The 20,233-nt window shown below is 36.3% G+C and overlaps 1 protein-coding gene across 1 annotated transcript; it reads left to right on the top strand.

Annotated features, from left to right (window-relative positions):
* Positions 1–9,459: 9,459 nt before the first annotated feature.
* LOC130469583 (protein FAR-RED IMPAIRED RESPONSE 1-like) lies at positions 9,460–12,783 on the top strand. Its single transcript, XM_056838952.1, has 5 exons — positions 9,460–10,560; positions 10,812–11,675; positions 11,762–11,988; positions 12,101–12,205; positions 12,307–12,783. Exons 1-5 carry the CDS (start codon positions 9,471–9,473, stop codon positions 12,781–12,783), a joined length of 2,763 nt encoding a protein of 920 aa, XP_056694930.1. The 5' UTR covers positions 9,460–9,470.
* The last annotated feature ends 7,450 nt before the right edge of the window (positions 12,784–20,233 follow it).

Raw genomic sequence — 20,233 nt, 5'->3', positions numbered from 1 at the left:
ATACGAAGTATCAATCACATGTTATTCCAGGTCCTAAAGTTGCACTATCTAGTGAGGAATCTCCAAAAATACTTTACAATATCATTTGTATAAGAAGAAATAATGCCTTAAATTTAGAAAAAAGAGACAAAGGTTGTGAACTTTAAGAATTGATGCAGCAAAGCACAAGAGGTAGAAATAGTGTTTGTTGTTTGGGTGAAATTAGGGTTAGTGTTTCATATAGTTAGTATATAAATGATATAGTTACCTTTAATTTATGTTGCGAAATAATGTTTTTAATAGTTATTGGAATATTCGTTGTACGTGTTTATGTTAGTAGTAGTTTTTAGAGTAACTGTATTTTTTAAAAAATTACTATAACTTTAAAACAGTAACTATGTGTTTAAAATAGTTACTATATTTTTTAGAAAGTTATTATAAATTTAAAATAATAACTATGTGTTTAAGATAGTTACTATGTTTTGTGTAAATAGTTACTATGTTAAGAACAGCTTATAGTGACTTTTTGATAAATAATAGTTAATATACGATTAGATTATGTACTACGTTATTTCGAGTATATTTTTGTCTGCTTCTTAGATAGTAACTATATGATTATAATGGTTACTATATTTGTACAATAGTTACTATATTATAATAATAGTCACTATATGTTAAGCTAGTTGTTGTGTGATTATAATGGTTACTATATGTGTACAATAGTTACTATATTATTATATTAGTTACTTTGTCTTACTCCCTCCGTCCCGGAATACTTGACCTGTTTTCCTTATCGGGTCGTCCCTTAATACTTGACCTGTTTCTAAAAATGGAAATATTTTAAGAATATTATATTATTTCTCACTCCACCCCTATTAACCCACCTACCCCCTACTCCATACAAAAAATAATTAAAAATTCAACCCCTACTCTCCCCCAACCCCACCCCTTTACACATTTCCCACTAACTACATTAAAATAATACCCCACTATCAACTACTACCTATTAAATTAAATAAGTCAATTCAAGTACCTTAAACTCTGTGTCGGTCAAACCGGGTCGAGTATTTCGGGACGGAGGGAGTATATAGTTACTATATTTTTGAAATAGGAACTATGTTAGTTTATTATGTTATGTGCATGTTTTTATGTTATTCTATATTTTTAATGATATAGTTACTGTATTATGGATAGAGTTACTATATTATTATCACATCAACTATGTCTGCAACTCTGTGACTAAATGACCATCAATAATATTTATAGGTATTATATCTTGTATTATAGTAACTATATTTTTGGTATAGTTTTTTATGTATAGTATAATGTTCTTTTTATGTTCTTTGTTGTCTTCTATGTTATTAGTAATAAGAGTTACTATGTTATGATCACAACAAATATATGATCATAACAATAACTATATCTACAACCTTGCTCGTATATGACTATCATTAATATTAAGAGTTACTATATCATGTATAATAGTAACTATATATTTTTAATAGTTATTATCTTATCATTATGTCCTTTTTATGATCTTTCTTTGTACTCCATGTTATTATTAATAAAAGTGACTATATTATTTTGACAGTAACTATATGACTATAACAATAACAATAACTATATATGCAATTCTGCAAGTATTTTACCATCGTTAATTGTAATAGTTACTATATGATGCATAATAGAAACTACTCGTTTTACATAGTTACTATGTTATTTTTTCATATTTAAATGTTAAATTATTAACTTAGTTTAAATATTATTGATTCAGAAATACAAAGATGATGCACCCAGAATTGAAATCGTGCAAAGAATTAATTCTGCAAGGAAAATAAAAGCAAGAGGAGAAGAATAAAATCCCGACAACAATGGAAACCAAGAACGTGGTAGAGGAAGGACATGATGTGTTGGTGGAGAAAAGAGACGTGGTCCACGTGGACATGTCGATTAGTATTTTTTAGTTCAAAAAACATTTGAGTTTAACATGGTTTATTTAATAGATGCAAAGAATTAGAATGTCGTAGCTAAAACAACGAACCAAGTAGTTAATGTTTTCTTTATTATTGTTCAAGAGTTATAATTACTGTTACTTTTGATATAGTTACTCTTTTATATTTCAGTAATTATGTGATATATAATAGAAAAAATTACTATATGACCTCTAAACCATCTATATCATATTGTTTATTTTTATAATATAGTAATTGTTTTACAGCTAAAGTTATTTTTCTATATAATATAGTTAATCTTTGGATAGAATAATTGTTCTCATCGAAATTACTATATTATTATTATTATTTATTTCATAGTTACTATTCTGAAAATATAGTTACTTTACAGGACCTATAGTTTCTATAATTTACTCTTTTTGTCTGCAAGAATGAATATATAATAGTAATTGTTTTACAGTTAAAATTACTTTTCTATATGATATAGTTACTCTTTGGATAGAATAGTTATTCTTATTATTATTATGTTCATAGTTATTATTCTGGAGATATAGTTACTTTACAGAACCTACCGTTTCTATAATTTACTCACTGTTAAAATTACCTAATTACCCTGGTCCACGGTAATCTTATGGTGGACCGGGTCCATGCAAGTGGAATTGAATTCAAATTGTATAAAATAAATATCAAATGAACTGAATTTGCATACTCTATATTACAACAAAAGTAAGGGAGCGATTTCCATCAATATTGCATAAAATCCAATAATTCCCAAAATACGTTACTTTCTAAGTTATTTCCCACCATACCGTCCACGTAAGCAAGGGAGAAAGAGAAGTATTTTTTTTTCCGGTTCAGCATTGAACCGCCATATGAGATAGCGGTTTCGTTTTAAAGCAAACCGCCATCTGTTATAAACCGCTATCTGAGATAGCGGTTTGCTTTAAAACAAAACCGCTATCTCAGATGGCGGTTTGCTTAGTTGTAAATTATTTTTAACATGAATTACAGTTTAATAATGTAGAAGTAACCTCTTGTGACATCAATTGTGTCTGTAGCTCAATGGTGGATAGATTGTGTTTTTAAGCAGAAGGTCGTGGGTTCGACCCCTACCTAGCGCGCTTATTTCTTTTTTACCATTTCTTAATATTAAGTATAAACATTACCAAATTTAACTTATCAACATCAACATCTGTAGCTCAATGGATAGAGCGTCTGTTTCCTAAGCAGAAGGTCATAGGTTCAACCCCTACCTGACACGCTTATTTTTTTTTCCTATTTATAAATAGTTATTATAAACCGCTATCTCATATAAACCGCTATCTCAGATAGAGGTTTACTTAAGTCAACCGCTACCTGAGATAGCGGTTTAGTGTCGCTTCGTTAAAAAAATAAAAACCGGTTTTAATGCTGACGTGGACGGTATGGTGGGAATTAAGTTAAAAAGTGGCGCATTTTGGGAATTTGACGTTCTTTAAACAATATTGAAGGAAATCGCTCAAGTTAAGCTTTATAGTAGTATACATGTATGTAGTTGGATCTATCAAAGTTAACCAACCCAGAATGACCGAACCAAGACTAATATTTATCATAAAAGAGTGACTCGAGAACTATTTTCGGAAATAGATAACCCGAAAAAGACACGAGCATAACTGAGTTAGTCAAATAGTTTAAATTTAATACAATTTTGATAAATGGACTTTTAATATTAGTCTACTTACCATGTCTTATTATTTTAATTAACATCCGTAATCACCATGCATTATTACTAACAGTAGACTAACATTAGAAGTTCATTCACCAATATTATTTAAATTTTTTATAAAATTAAAAACTTATAATAATACATAAATAAAATCAAATTGTAAAGGAAAGAATAATGTTGATTCATCTTTCCTCCAATAATATAGTACGTAGTATGTTGTTATATTTTTGGTAATTGAATTATATTTATATTTTATTTTTATTTTAGTTTCCTAAAAAGGTAATGTGAATGTAAAAAAAAAAAAATTGGCGGAAAAAAAATGACACCAAAAAGTAATACCTGTCATTTCTGATATATGTTTTAATATAATATACAGTAATAGATAAGGAAAACTAAGATTACCTAAAGAAAACCTAAAGATGGTCCTATTCGACTGGTATAATGTGTTTTTCTTATAAAAAGAAAACAATAATACTTGTAATATACAAAGTAAAAAATAAAACGTAGGGAGTATCTTCTAAAAAATCAAAAGTCTTATAGGGTGTTGGAGTAATGCAGGCCGACACACATTTGACTTATTAACCGAGTTCCACAAATATGTTTGCCACATATCTGTTCGTATCAAATCACCTGGTTCCAGTGTTCCACCAATAGTCCAATTAACATTTTGAATATTTTGAACATATCATGCACATGCAGTTGCACACTGTTTTTTACCCTTGTACTTTTTAAAAAATAATTTAAATTTAAATTGGTATTGGCGGATCTAAAAAATATATTTAGTGTGTAAACTAAAAATTACAGAATTTAATGGGTTTAAAATTTAAATAATTAATTTTGTAACAAAATTTGAAGAAAACCTTAAAATTATAAAGAAAATTTTATAATGTAAATGGGTTCAATTGACCTCATTATTTCTATATTGCCTCTACCCTTGGGCAGTATTTGGTCTCTTTTGACATTTGTCATTAATTTAGTCCGATCTTATTGAAATTAATTATGCACACTGTTCAATACTTCCTTTGTATTTAATTAAAAGATACAGTTTGACCAACACGTAATTTTAGAAGGGTGAGTTGAATTTATTAAAATAAGGTGAAAATGGGATATTGAGTTACTTCGTATTATTTATTGTAAGAAATTGATAGTGAGTGGATAATTTATTGTAGTAAAAAGAGGATTTGAGTAAGTATGGAACCGCAAGAGGGAAAGAAAGATTAATATAATTGAAAGAGGTGACCATTAATGCCAAAAATAGGAATTGAAGTGTACTCATCTTTTAATTAAGGCCCTGTTTGGTTAGGAGGTGTTAGTTACGTTGTTTGTTGATAGCTTCTTTGACTAGCTGTTAGCGGTTAGCTGTTTGCATTAGCTGATTTGACTACCTGGTTGCATTACCTGTTTGTGCAAAAGTGTTTGGTCAATTAGCTGATAGTTATTAGCTGTTTAATATGTAAAATGACAATTAAGGACATTGACATACGTAGTACTTTGTTTCTTATTAATATTAGACAAATAGTTTATTGTGTTGATTTTTTATCTCTTTATTTTTTTAATAAACATTGACTAAATAAAATAAATTTATTTTTTAAAAGAAAAAACATTTTTAATTTAATTTTTTTAATAATATATATTTTTCAAATAGAGAAATATTACTAATATTTCAAGCATGATTGTAAAATATTTCGATTGCTTCAAAGTACTAATATAAAATTTATTACAACAAAAAACGAATCTAGTAAATCGGATGAAATGAAAAAGAAAGTGTGAGTAATGTTTTTAGGAGAAAAACAATGTAGGGTACCAAGGTTGATAGTGGTTGTAATTATAGGCAATACTAGGACAAAATTTCAGCCGGTTTAAAGGCTAATCAGCAGAATTCTTCTGTATATTGTCATGGTATGTAGGAAGGTGATGTCCAAAGGGTAGTGGATGTTTCTGGTTTCTCTAGAAATCTTCTTCCCTTTAAGTACTTGGGTGTTCCTATATGTTCTAAGAAGATTTATGTGGCTCAATGTGGTCATTTGGTGGATAAAATGATAACCATGATTAAGGTTTGGAGCTCTAGAAACTTATCATATACAGCTAGAATGCAACTAATCAATTCTGTTCTGCTTAGTCTGCATATGTACTGGGCTCAAATCTATGTTTTACCAAAGAGTGTTATGCAGGATATTGTGAAGATATGGAGAGAATTCCTATGGAGTGGGCAAGCTTTCAATCATAAACCAAGCAACATTGCTTGGGAGATGGTCTATAGTGACAAAGAGACTGGAGGTTTGGGTTTTAGAGATGTACTTCTGTGGATTACTGCTTTTATGGGAAAATATGTGTGGGCTTTAGTCACTAAGCAGGATAATGTCTGGATCACATGGGTTACTTCTGCGTATTTAAAAGATGGGGAATGGTGGGAGTATCAACCTAGCTCCTCTACTAGTTGGTACTGGAAGCAAGTGTGTAACACAAAGGAGAAGTTAAAACAGTTCTTTACTCTTGCTGAGCTGGAGAATATGACTCAGTATTCAGTGAAGCAAGTGTCTGAGAAATTAGTTGGGGAGAAACCTAGGGTCCATTGGGATAGAATGGTGTGGAATAGATTGAACATTCCCAAGCATAGATTCATCAGTTGGTTAGTTGTTCAATCCAGACTTCAGACTACAGCTAAGCTGGCAAAGATTGACATTAGTCAATCCCCTAAATGTCTAATTTGTGGTTTAGATGATGAGATTCATCAGGATTTATTTTTTCAGTGCCCTTATAGCAGTCAGATTATCCATGTAGTGAACCAGTGGATTGGTTTCTCATTTGATGACAATTTGGTTCAGTTACTCAGGAAGGCTGGACAAGGTAGAGTTTCAAAGTTCAGGAAGCAAGTGTATTTTGCAGCCATTGGTGTTGCTGTCTACTTGATCTGGAAGTGCAGGAACACTAGCTTTTGGGCAACTACATCCCCACTGTTACTCACAGTGTGGAAAGCCTAAAGCAGATGGTACGAAGCAGAATTCAAGTAGTTTTGCCAAGACATGTAAGCAAGAGATAGCGATTGGTTTACAACTTTAAAATAGCCTTTTGGTTTTGTTATTTTGTTTTTTGCAAGCTTTGTTTAGCTTTGGTTTCTGCTGATTCCTGGTGCATAGAGTCCAACCTAGTTGGTTTGTATGGCTTGGAATTGGCTTAAGTTGTAATTGTTTGATTATTAGTATTATTTCTCTCTTGCTTAGGAAAAAAAATTAGTAATACAAAATAGTCATTTTCATCTACTTTATCAAACCTCTAATTACAAAAAGCTCCTATATTGAGCTTTTTCAAAATTAGTTTTTTCACCCCAAAACTCTCTTCTAAACCTCTTCTAACCAAACACTTCAATTCCAATTAGCTTTTTCTAAAGGTCAAACCTCTAATTCATCCCAAAAAGTTCTTTTTCTCTCAAACCTCTCACAACCAAACACCCCTTAAATATAGCGATTATGAAAAGTATATTTTTTTAATTAAATACGGAGGGAGTATGAATTAATATATTTGTAGTAGTGAAATATGAAAAGGTGCATATACGATAAACTCAAAGATTTGACGTTGTGCATGCAACCACCATATAAACATAGGAAGTCAACATATATTGATTGGATTTGTAGAATTATGAGAGACAAGATTGAGAATCAAGGAAAGCAGAAAGCATTGACTATTAAGGCCACAAAGAGAGCAAATGACCATATATGGAGGAAGGCAGGCTCGACCGGCCACTTAGCAATAAGTTCAACAACCAACAATATACTTCTTATTTCATCGATCACCATTCACCAACAATATGTTATATGTGTAACCCACTAGGTCTATGATTAGGACACCATTGTTTCCCTCTGGTCTTTGTGTACGCAATAAGGGTACAATAAGTACTAATTAAGGGACCTAGCTATTTGAGCATGCATGCGTTCATTACTCGATCCTACTACTACTACGTACGAGTAACCACGACGACCTCCATGGTAGCCTTTTTTTTTTCTACTCACGTAGTCACGTACCTACGTAATATAAGTTCATCTTATAATTTTAGATGATATAAGATCAGCTCTAACACGTACTTTACAAAAATATCCTAACAACACAAGAGTTATTAGATGTACTATTATATACGCGGTACATTACTCGGACTACTCATTTTACATCATTACTCCGTGTTTGACCCTTCACTCTTTAACACTATTTTTTCAATGGAATAAAGACTTTGATATACGAGTATATATTCATGTACATATAACACGACCTATGTTCTCAAATAATATGCTAGTACTAGGATATTTTGGCATAATTAACTTTAGTAGGTAGTCCGGCAGGCATAGTGTGGAGGAAGTCTTTGTGTATACTAGGTATACCATTTAAATGGTATACTAGCAATAGAATAATACTAAAATCAGAAGTGGGGTCATTTTAGTTAGAAAAGAAAAAGGAAATGGGGGTTAATTCTTAGCGCCATGGAATTTTGGTGAAATTGTAGAGAGAGAGTGAAAATTTCCCCAATTGCGCCGATGTCACTGCTGAAATTTTAGGCGGCAAAAATGGTGAAATTATTTGCATAATTTTTTTCCCGTAAACTTTAATTTCTATTCTGTTTAATTTCTTCCCCCAATTTCTTCCCCCAATTTCATAATTATCTTTCAGATCTGGTTTGTTTGATTAAAATTTTGAAATCCGTATGAATGAAGCCCTCGAATGTGGAAGCTGGGCTCACCTTGTGTATGGTGTTTGTCATGAAGTACGCGTGGATAAGTTGGCCAAAAATTGGTAGGCGCCGGAAATGAGAACTTCTAAGGAGGGTGAAGGAGTGGTTGGAAGCAAAATGAGGTTGCAATTAAACCAGGTATGTTTCCAAGTTTCCGTAATTAGTTGTAAATAAACCAAATATTTCATTTTTTCATACAATAAATGCATTCAACTATTAGTGGAAAAATAATTTCAAAATATTTATTAAAACGAGGTCATTCAATTCAGTGAGTAGAGACTGAGAATTAGTTATGGTATGAATTTTTTTATTATCCATGTTATAAATTTGAGTAATGTTGAAATTACGGTTTGAATTTGGTTACGAAATATGGGGGAAAAAATTAGGATAAAGATGATTGGGATAATAATTAGGATCTCAACGATGATTGGAATAAAATTTAGGGTATTGTTACTGATAAATTGTGAAATTACGGAAAACATTTTGTTAAAAGAGGAAAAGGCAATGGGGAACACGAACTCATTGGTAAACATTTTTAAGGTTTGGTATCGGAATCCTGTACCATACTCCAAATTAAACACAATAAATTTCATTATGTAGGTTCTTGAATTGGATGGGGAGGAAGAGTTGTTGGATGATGTAGGGGAATATTGTAGTGATGATGGGTTTGACGAAGATGATGGGGTAGGTGATGGTGTAGAGTCTGAAGATGGGGGAGTTGAGGAGGTAGAAGTTGGTGAAGAACGTTGGGAAGATGACGAGGATGATGTTGTGGATGATTATGATGAAGCATTAGATGAAGGAGATGAATTAGATGAAGAATTGTGTATTGAAAATGATGATGACCTGAATGAGGTTAATGATGATAATTATGATGAATCCGGAGAAATGGGAGTGGGGCGAAACACTACTTGTATGGAGGATGGAGACATTGGCGGCCCTGGTGATGGAGATGGGGTTTCAACCATTAACGCAGATATGTATACAACTCCTACGAAGCGGAACAAAGGTCCCGTTCTACCGACCCCTTTCGCTTGGAATGTCTTTTGCTAATTGGGAAGCATTGAATAACTATTTTCGATCCTATGGGGAGCAGCAAGGTTTTGGTGTAGTGTGTATGGGAGGGAATAAGAGCGGGGTGAAAGACAGTGAAACGGGCAAATCGAATTCCCTGAGGACCTATGTTTGGAGGTGTGAGTGTCATGGAAGGCCAAAATACCGGCGGATGGTGAATGGCAGGGTAGTTACCTGCGCAGAGGAACCAATTCTTAAGAGGAAGACGAAGAAGTGTAGTTGCCCTGTTATGCTATATGGGGCTCGGACCAAAGAGAATTTATGGGTTGTGAAGAGTGTTGTTACTGAACATTTGAACCACATTCCCACTCCTACCAAGTCCAACCATATTTCCATGTTCCGGGTCAGGAAAATAACTCAGACAATCCTGAAACAGATTGAAAATGATCACGATTCAGGTGCACCTGTGGCTCAGATTTTCAATAACTTAGCGGGAAGAAGGAATGGTGTAGAGAATATTGGTTTTACGAAGAAAGACGTGCATAATATTTTGAATAGGAGGATGCGATTGAGGCTACGAGATGGGGATGCTGTTGCAATGATAAATTATTTAGATAAAATGACAAAGGATAATCAAATTTTTTTCCATCTCCACCGGCTTGATAAAACAGGGAAGTTGCAGGATGTAATGTGGGTTGATGCTCGTAGCAGAGCCGCGTATGAGTATTTTGGGGATGTGGTTTGTTTTGACTCCACGTACTTGACAAACAAGTATGAGTTGCCATTTTCGAACTTTGTTGGGGTGAATCACCATGGGCAAACAATTTTGCTTGGATGTGCATTAGTGTCTCATGAAACCGCGGAAACGTTCGTTTGGCTCTTTAGGGCATGGTTGTCTTGTATGGGGGGTAAAGCTCCCGATGCTATTATGACCGACCAGGATGCGGCTATGAGGAAGGCAATTAGAATAGCAATGCCAATGCCTAAAACCAGACATCGTTGGTGTATGTGGCATATTATGCAGAAGTTCAGCCGAAAATTGGGTTCGATGACTGATTTTCCCCAAATAAAAGTTGCCCTACAGAATGTCATATACAACAGTTTGACCCCTGTTGAATTCGAAGAAGGTTGGGCTGAAGTGGTGGAAACTTTCAAGCTGAAGGAGGCTAAGGAAAGCTACAAGTGGCTAGTAGGTATTTATCATGGTTTGGTACTACTTTTAATTCTAATCGTGATATGGTAAAGTATACATCATACGAAACCGTGATAACATTTTGGATTGGTACACGTTTTCATTTAATTATGTACCAAACTGCAATAAATATTTGATTTACATGTGCAATGTGGTAGGTATTTCATATATGGCATTGTCTTTGGTGAGAATGTCTTTCATGTTCAATTCCTTTGTTGTTAATTTACCTAATGACCTTTTTTAAATGTATAGGGTTGTATAATCAGCGAGAAATGTGGATACCTGCATATGTGAAGCATATTTTTTGGGCGGGGATGCAGACGACTCAGAGGGTTGAGAGTATTAACAGTTTCTTCGACGGGTACTTGAAGAAGAATACGAGATTATATCAGTTTGCTCCTAGGTACTGCAAGGCCATGGAAAGTAGGGCCAATGATGAAAAAGCTGCTGATGTGAACTGCTGTCGTTTTACTCGGTCTTTGGTTGGAGAGTTTGCTGTGGAGAGGAAGTTCCAGAAACTATATACTGATGCGAAGTTCGTTGAAGTCCAGATCCAATGTATGCGGGTATGTTACGTAACACCTATTACTTCGAAAGTAGTTTCTGATGTGGAGGTTGAGCATACGGTGTCTGACAAAGTATGGGTATGGTCCAAGTTCTTGAGAAAGGAAATATCTTTGGCAGGCCGGAAGCGTATATACGTCGTGATGTTCAACAAGGAGACCTCTTTTGCAAAGTGTGACTGCAAACATTTCGAGTGCCACGGCATTATGTGTAGGCACATCATTAAGGTGTTGGACGTGGAGGATGTGGAAAATGTGCCTGCTGGATATATAGTTGACCGATGGAGGAAAGATATACAACGCAAGCACACTCTTGTGAAGGTTGCTTATCATGATCCCGAGAAAACAGAAGAAGTTAAGCGCTATGACCGGATTATGAATGCGGTGGAACCTGCTGCCCTCCGTGGATCACTTTCCGAGCAGAAGTTGGATTTGGTCATAGAAGGTATTATGAATATTGTGTTACGTCTTGATGAGAGTGATGCTCTTTCAGCAGTTGGTGATAACGAAGCTGGTGCACTGACTTCCGGGGGGAACAGGATGGCGATTGTTGGTCCTACGACACCAGGCTCCGTTAACAAACCTCCAAACAACGTTGGGGATGATACTACCACACTTACCCCCCTGTTATGGTTAAAGATCCTGTTCCGCGCGGTGGTTTAAAGGCTCACAGGACTCGTGAAAAAAGATTTTTACAACCAGGTGAGAATAAAAACCCCGCAAGGAAGCAAGTCAGGAAAAACAAGAGTGTTGTACCACAAGACTTTCCAGAAACCAGCAATTGTCAGAACACTTGCCTTCCTCAACACAAGTACGTGCAGCCGCCAAACACCTTCCATCCTGGTTGGGGATCCCACGATCAATATGTGAGTGAATCACATACGCTACAAATTAAACTTAAACAAATATTGATGTGAGTTTGTGAGTTTGTGATATTCTATTTAAACAAATATTGATTTGAGTTTGTGATATTTCCAGGGGTATAGTGCTGATTACCTGCCTCAAATGGCTGGGCAAGTAAGGGGGACTATGGTATACCCTCAGCAGAACTACAACAATGGGGTATCTGTTCAACAGTTTCAGGTGATTTTTTTCGTGTCCTTTTGTACCACTCATGTTATTAAATGTTTATTAACCGTCAACAACATTTAGCTTGTATTTATTAGCGTTTGACATGTATACAGTCATCTGGAAGAGTAAGTGGAGTTGTTGCCACAAATTTGTTTCCCTCAGGACAGACAGAAATTCGCATATCTGTGGGTGGGATTCGTATGACCCCGGAGGGTGGTGACGTACTTTCGTCCCAAGACCGTTGTGGTATATCAATGTCACAAAACATATCTGGTGGTCCAATTGCCCAAAACCTATCCGGTTTACACATGTCCCAGAACATTAATGGTGTGCAAATGTCGCAAAACTTGAGTGGAGTGCAAATATCTCAGATGTCGCAAATGTCCCAGAATGCTGGTTCCATTCGTTACTTCACCAGTAACAGCAGCAGCAGAGGTGGAAATTATCAAGAGGCCGGGACTCATTGTATGCCTGCAAATCATAACCAGCACCGGCATAGTTTCCAGGTTGTGAACGAAACCTCCCATGGGATCACCGTAGTTATCAACCAACTACTAAACACTTGTTGCAGTCCAATCCGGGTTTGTTAGTCAATGAGGGTGGGTGTGGAACGCATTCTATACATGGCGCCAGTGGTAATCCAGTATTCACTCAAGACCTGCTCTGTTGTCATGACCTTACGAAGAATTAGAATTGATTTCCATGGTGAAATCCACCCAATAAATCTACCTTTGTGGTACGTTATTTGAAGTTGATTGACTTCCATCCAATAAGTCTGAATTATGGCGTGTTACCATATGTGCATTCCTCTGTAACATATGATTCAATTTGTAACCCAATTTGTGGTTTACAGGATGTCGTAACTTAAATAAGGTTACTTTAGATACTTTCGTAAACTGAATTTTCATAATTGACACAGAACTCTGAATTACTTCGTGTTTGCTATGTACTAAACCATGTATAATTCGGTAATTTGGTACCCTACTTCGTGTTTGCTATGTTTTACAGTATTTGTGTTAGTGTTTTTGCGGTATCTGTTATAGAACGACTATTTGTTAAAGTTATAGGGGTACTACATCTTGTCGTAACACCAGTACTTTTTTTTAAAAAATAAAGACGAATAATACGTATGAAGAATAAGAATAAGAATAGTAATACGAAAAGCATCATCCGCAAAATATTACATGGAAGGCAGCGCCGCCTAGGTTGAAACTATAAAATACACCTATTACATTTCCGACGAGCTAAAGGTAGGCAATGTCTGAACAACAACAAATAACTTACCTGTTACTATTACGCCATAGAAGTAGGATAGAAAAATCTACCCAAACCTAATAACTAAATACGTCATGGTGATGAATACTATGCCGATAAATACTACGCCGTAGTTAAGCTAGTACCTAACTAAGTTCTTATACTATAGGTAAAAACCACCCTACATAATAAGTACTACACACACACTGATGGGGAAAATTGTGTATAATAGCTCCAGACTCTGGCGCTTACAGTTCCAGTTTACGCGCAAGTGGTTGCTTCTGGAACTTCACCGACTGCATAAATCAAATAAACGATTACAATCAACTTAAATGTTTTCTAATTGTCTACATTACATAGTTCGTATGAGACATAATAATAGCGGTAGCGGTACCATACTCACCCATAACGGTACCATACTCACCCATAAAATACCGGTATGCATTGTAATGCAGTACTATGTACACCTGTTTGGTACTGTGGAGTCAACCCAATGCAGTAAGCATACCTGTTTGGTACCCTAATGGAAGTACCAGACGGTGTAAAACAAAGCGTTGGGAACCGAAATAAGAAATTAAATGAAGTACCTCAAATAAGACAGTAAACAGGAGGTTGGCCGAACCCAAATCAGATTCATTGTAGTTTGGTAACAAGTCGTTTCCCCGCCACATAAGGACTACCCCTCCGCATTGATTCTCAAACCATTTGGATTGATATTCTCCTGGTAAGTTGCTAATTAGCTCCCTTCAGTCGTTGTTACTTATTCGGGCTTCAGTAACGACCATGAGTGATGGATGGTGCCTTGCAAACATCTCAAAGAAGGTGGCTCTGAATGAGGGTCTGGTCATGGATAGGGCGTTCCATGCAACGACCACCGTACCTCGTGGTATGAAGGCGGAAACCTCCGTCCCAACCATAGTCTTTCCCTCTAAGAACACCTCAGTGTAAGCCCGTCGTTTGGTCTGAAAATACCTTGGAACAACAGTAATTTCCACCCCAGTAAACGTATGTTCCACACTCATAACATGAATAGCATGAGCGTTGGATGCAATGAAAACGTGGCTCCTGGAATCAGGGAAATTGTACACAGGGAGGTCGTCCACAACTACAGCTGGTCTAGGGTCTACCACAGCGAGGAGGTTGTTCGGGTACAACAACCACGACCCTTGTGCAGCAAGCCGGTTGGAACACCAATCTAAGTAAGCCCAAAACCCAAGATGCATATTAGGGTGGTCCGTAATTAAAGGGTGGTGTGCAGGCAGGATTTTACCTGCAGAGGTGACCATCACAGAACAAGGGAACATAACAGGGTGGTAAGGCAACTTACTAACGGCACAATAAAGCTGGATATTCAGGTCAGTTTTGATTGCGTGCGGCACACGGAGACCCTTTTCTGCGTCTTCGACGTCGATGGAGTAGTAATTGGTGCTGTAGTTCAATTCAGGCCCGTTTGAAGATTTTGGCTGCTCGAAGTACATTGTGGCTTTTGGGTGGCAGAGTAGTGTTCGGCTGCTATCACAAACAAGGATAGATTTGCCTTTGTCCATTTTTGGCAGGTTTGCCGGTGGAGAATTTGGAAACAATTAGGGTTTGAACAGCTAGAAGGAGAAACAAGTGGGTTGGTTTGAGGAGTCCCCACTGGAAGGAGGTTGTCAACTATAAAGGGAAGTGAATACTACACTAAAGTTGTCGGTGAAAAAACGTAGTGAAATAAATTCCTAACAACCTAGGTGGGTTAAAAAGTTATTACGTCGTTTGGTACCACCAGGTTTACTGATCTTATTACTTGGTACCGCTCCAGAGTACTTTTCCAGTAAATGCAAACTACTGCAATTTAACGTTATCAGCATAATTGTTCTTATTGTTGAGTGAAATCAATAGTTGAATGTTGAACACAATTTATCCAACTTTGGTGATGTTTTCGTTTGATTCAGTAGTTTGGGACACTAATATTGTCGGTATGGAACAACAGACTACTAAGAATCGGATTTTAGGGTTATGTGTTGTCGTTACTATGACTTGTACAGGACACTATTATTGTCGGTATGTAACAGTAGACCACTAAGAATTCGATTTTAGGGAAATGTGGTTTCGTTATCATAAGTAGTTTGGGACACTAATATTGTCGGTATGGAACAACAGACTACTAAGAATCGGATTTTAGGGTTAGTTACTATGACTTGTAGGACACTAATATTGTCGGTATGTAACAGTAGACCACTAAGAATTGAATTTTAGGGAAATGTGGTTTCGTTATCATAAGTAGTTTGGCACACTCATATTGTCGGTATGGAACAGTAGACTACTAAGAATTGGAATTTAGGGTTATGTACAAGTTAGTGATATGTTTGAAGGTAAAGGGTGTAGGGTACTTTAATGTGTTAAAAGTCGGATATTATAGGTCTTTAATTTGCCGTGACCTATTCGACACTAGGGTGTCCGAACATTGTTAACTCATATTTGAAATGACTCCAAACCCAATATTAGTAATAAAATGTAATGATTACATTTGTGAACTTTTATTAGTATTAGTACCTCATTAATAGGTTGTTTACATCTTACAATATAATGTGTTTATGTCTTACAATATGTGTTTAAAATTGAAAATTCTCACGTCTTAGAATAAAATGTGTTTACGTAAGATTACATGGTTGTCTTAATTTACGTATGTTATGATGTTCGATGATGTTATCCTGATATTTATATTCAAAATATCAAGTGTTATTAATTTATGCAAATACGAAAATTGAAATTTTATGATTTCATGATGACCACGATCTGTACGCATACGACCATACATTACACTTAGTAAGACTATTACTACATAATTATATACATATGTGGTTATAAAATGAGAATTACCTCCTACGTGAATGAATTAGGTAAATCTAAGGTAATCGGATTGAATGGATTTAATCAACTATCGGGTTCTTAACACTACTAAGGTTTGTGAGCGTTGTCGGATTTATACCGTCATTGGTTAGATTTTCAACCCTAGACCCAAATGAGATTGGGGCGACTTCTCGACCGGGTACACATTCAGTCCCTTAACCAATACGAATAATTTACCAATGCGATTAATTAACCGATACGATTAATTAACCAATACGATTAATTAACCAATAACAAATATGATACATTAAAAACTAATTTTAAATTAAGGTCCCAAACGTACGAAATGGCCTATCCCAAACAACGTAGTAATAGGAGAATTCCAAAATTAATTTGAAACATTGAGCGGGAATTTTCCCGCCTCCCTCAGTAAAAATTCAAAAGTGTTGGAAGCTTGTCAAAGAATCTTTGACTTTGACCACCACAGCTATATAAGCCACAAGAAATTGGCCACTTCCTAGCTCATTTTAAATAATTTAAAATCAAATAACGCCGGCTAATGTCTCATAGTTCTAATTCCCTAAGGTCACCGCCGGCAAACGTGGGATGCGTAGATGGCCGAAAGATGCTCTGGTGCGAGACGATCAGTTGTCCAACATGCATCACTTGCATAAATGAACTAAGGATTTCACAGACAACCACAAATCCACATAAATTATATTTTAAATGTCGATTTTGTGGGTGGTTCCGGTGGGTTGAAGATCACAATTTAATAACAGAGGAAAACATGCTGCCATCGCGTCTTGTTGATGTTGGGCTGGACCGCGTCCTCCACCGCCTCGACAAGATTGAATCATGCATTTGGATGTTGTATAAATTATTCGTCGTTTGTCTTATAGTTTTTGTGTATTTTCTCCTCCCAAAGTAAATCGACGTTTCCTTTGTAAAAGATCGTAATAATCAATAAAAAGCGTATTTTAAGAGTTGGACAATTTCATCAATATCTTTCGTATGTAAATTACATCTGTGTGTCGTATTCCCGTAAGTTTTGTTCGCGTTAATTGGGGGACTGTTTTTAGTTATTATGGATTAGGGAAAGCTAATATTACCTTTCATTGGGTCTGTCCGTCTGCAACGCTTAGCACATCAATAGACGTCGTTTTGCTCGGGAAGTCGTTTTCGGGATCACAGCCTACGTACGAATAAAAGGAACATATTGTTATATGTTTTATCAAACATTATTGAGCTACAATGAACCACAAACATACATTCCTCCCTTGTAACCCCCATTTGTACACTATCAAACATTTGGTGTTTTATATGCCCTCGTTTGGTATAGTAATACCCCAAAATACGTGTTTTCTCGGTCAAATCAGTTTTATATGGATCGAAAATGCATGGCCGAAACTGAATGGTTTGGTACACCATGTAGTTATTGTTTGTGTACCAAACCGTCGTTTGGAACCTTATCTCATACTATATGTCTATGTAAAACGGAGGACACTTACATGAAATTGTAACGACGCAAGGTGTTTAGGTTTTGCTCCCCCCATTTGACAAACGGGATCATGCCGGTACGTCATCGATGGCTGGACTTGGTTGACAGACCAAAACATAACAACACCCCCGGCTCGTCCTTCGGGACCGAATAAGTCATGTTGGTACGTCCCAGGCAGTGTTTGTGCGATAAGCAGTAGTTGAGGTTCATTTATTCTTGACTCGGTCACGATGATAATGGACGGTGTAAGTTGGGAAAATATGCGATAGAAGTGTTCCTTGAACGAAGGCCTGGTTACACCTCTAGCATTCCAAATGACCACTAACATTCCCTTTGCCAGTAGTGTCGGTGTTGTATGACCGACGTATTGTTCTGTTGATCACAGGTGAATATGGTGGTAACCCTTTTTATACAGGTTCCCTTCACGGTAGAAGACATCAACGTCAATTGAGTGAATGTAGTTAGAGTTTTTCATGACATGAAGTCCTTTGGTGTAAGAACCAAAAAATATAGGGGTTTTTTTGATTGGTACAGTGTATACCGGTGTTTGGTCAATATGTAGTACTGGAATGGGATCAATGAAAGGTAAGTAATTATAAGGGATTACCTCAAACGCCTCAAACTCGGCCCTGCTCCTAGCTTCCCACTCTATGTAAGCTAACAAACCAGCTGGAATACGACCACCCGAGTCTTCGGGAGTGGGGAGGTGGAATGGTAATACACGGTTGTTCTCCGTTACCATGAACCTACAGGGAAATCCTTCTCTGTCCGATGTTTTTGAAAATATTGCCCGTACGATAGTGTCCCTATCAACGGGGTTCCACTCCTCTTCCCCTATGATCTCGTCATAGGTCTGAAAGTAAAAGTTCCGATTTATATCCAACTCATATCGCATACCCGCAGCCGGGGAGAAGTACATTGCTTCGCGAGGATGATATAGGAGGTTCCTGGTTGGGGACGTTTCATTGCTTAAACATTGTTTTAAAACGTTTTGGGTTGGTGATTTTGGCATTAGGCTTCCTTTGATTAACAGTATAGGGGGACTTCGGGTTTGATTGTAGGGGAGGACCTCAAGTCAGTCAGTCGTTAGTGATAAATAGGGCAACTAGTAACTTTAATTACGGACGTTGGTGTTAAAGTACGTTGTAGTTATTGCATTTCCCCTTAAAATTTTATAATACATAAACAATACAAATTCAGATACTTTGACCTTGTATTTTTTCCTCGTATTTTTTGTGAATAGTACATTACACAAGTAAGTTTATTTTATGTCTTTTCATTAATATACTCTAGTTACGCCAACTACCCTTTACTAAAGTTGTACTTGGACTTAAACCCCAACCACCAACAAAGGTAATCATTCATTGTTGCATTCCTTATCCTGTACTTCTATAATTAAAATGAGGCATTCCTAGGTTTTATTTCATTTTGCATCCAACTTTCTATAGAGATTTAACAAGAAACTACTTCCAGTCATGGCGGGTGGTCCTACTCGGAAAGAAAATAAAAGGTAACTTCTGCTAATGTATGACCTTGTTCTGTTAAAGACAAATATGTGATAAATACGGCTTTTTTGTTGTGTTTATGTTTATATTACACCATTGACATCTATTTATTTTAGTTTATTAATGTCGATCGTACTTTACTAATACGGAGTGTGTACGAAATCGCTTGGTATGGTACATTTGTGTAAATATATTTGCAGTCATGGAAAAGGCAAGGCAGCTGAACAGGAAGAAACACCAAGGACTAGGAGGTATACAGCCAGGGAGAAGGGAAAGGCCAAGGTAATGGATAGTGACGAAGTGTTAAAGGTCATGGCTGATTCCGGCCAACGCGACGTAAAGGACGTCGTCGGGATCCACACGGTACGTAAAAGGGCTGAAAGCCTTGTCTTCCCCCACCTTCTGGCAGCTATGTCCAGGAACGGGGATGAAGCCATAGGTGGAATAGACTTCAACCCTAAATGGCCGTACCTCACACCTCTCAAGATAGTTAGTGCAAGACGCTTCAGGAAAGAGGCGTACTGTTTTTTATATTACTTACTAGATTCGTATAAGATGGCTTTTAGTTTTAACCTGAACAAACTTAAAAAAATCATCCTTAAGTGCATGGAAAATGATCTTTTCTACCGCTACCTTGTCAAATTCTTTGAGATGTTCAAGCCCTTGAAAGGGTGGTTGGATGAGGTCAATTACAGGTTACAGGTACATGAGACAGAGTCGGGTCCATTCGGCCTACTAGTGCTTGGTCGGAAATACATGGGTTTCAAAGAAAGGGAGACCACGTTCGAGTGGATGAATTTCGGAAACGAGGATCTTTTTTACTACCTCTCTTACGATGAAGACAACTACCTCCATTTCAAGAACGAAATGATAGATCTGAATGGGTTGGAGACGATGAGTGAGTTGGATTTACTCCTTGAAAACCCTTTTTACTCTACGCATAACTACCCT

The sequence above is a fragment of the Spinacia oleracea genome, chromosome 3 (genome assembly GCF_020520425.1).
Source record: "Spinacia oleracea cultivar Varoflay chromosome 3, BTI_SOV_V1, whole genome shotgun sequence".
NCBI classification, from domain to species: domain Eukaryota; kingdom Viridiplantae; phylum Streptophyta; class Magnoliopsida; order Caryophyllales; family Amaranthaceae; genus Spinacia; species Spinacia oleracea.
This window is presented reverse-complemented; position numbering and strand designations above follow the sequence as displayed.

Excerpts from the sequence above, each read along its gene's own strand:
- LOC130469583 (XM_056838952.1), top strand. The coding sequence starts at position 9,471 with ATGGGAGGGAATAAGAGCGGGGTGAAAGACAGTGAAACGGGCAAATCG. Across the intron at positions 11,676-11,761 it reads GAACAGGATGGCGATTGTTG|ATCCTGTTCCGCGCGGTGGT; the intron begins GTCCTACGACAC and ends TTATGGTTAAAG. Across the intron at positions 11,989-12,100 it reads GGGGATCCCACGATCAATAT|GGGTATAGTGCTGATTACCT; the intron begins GTGAGTGAATCA and ends TGATATTTCCAG.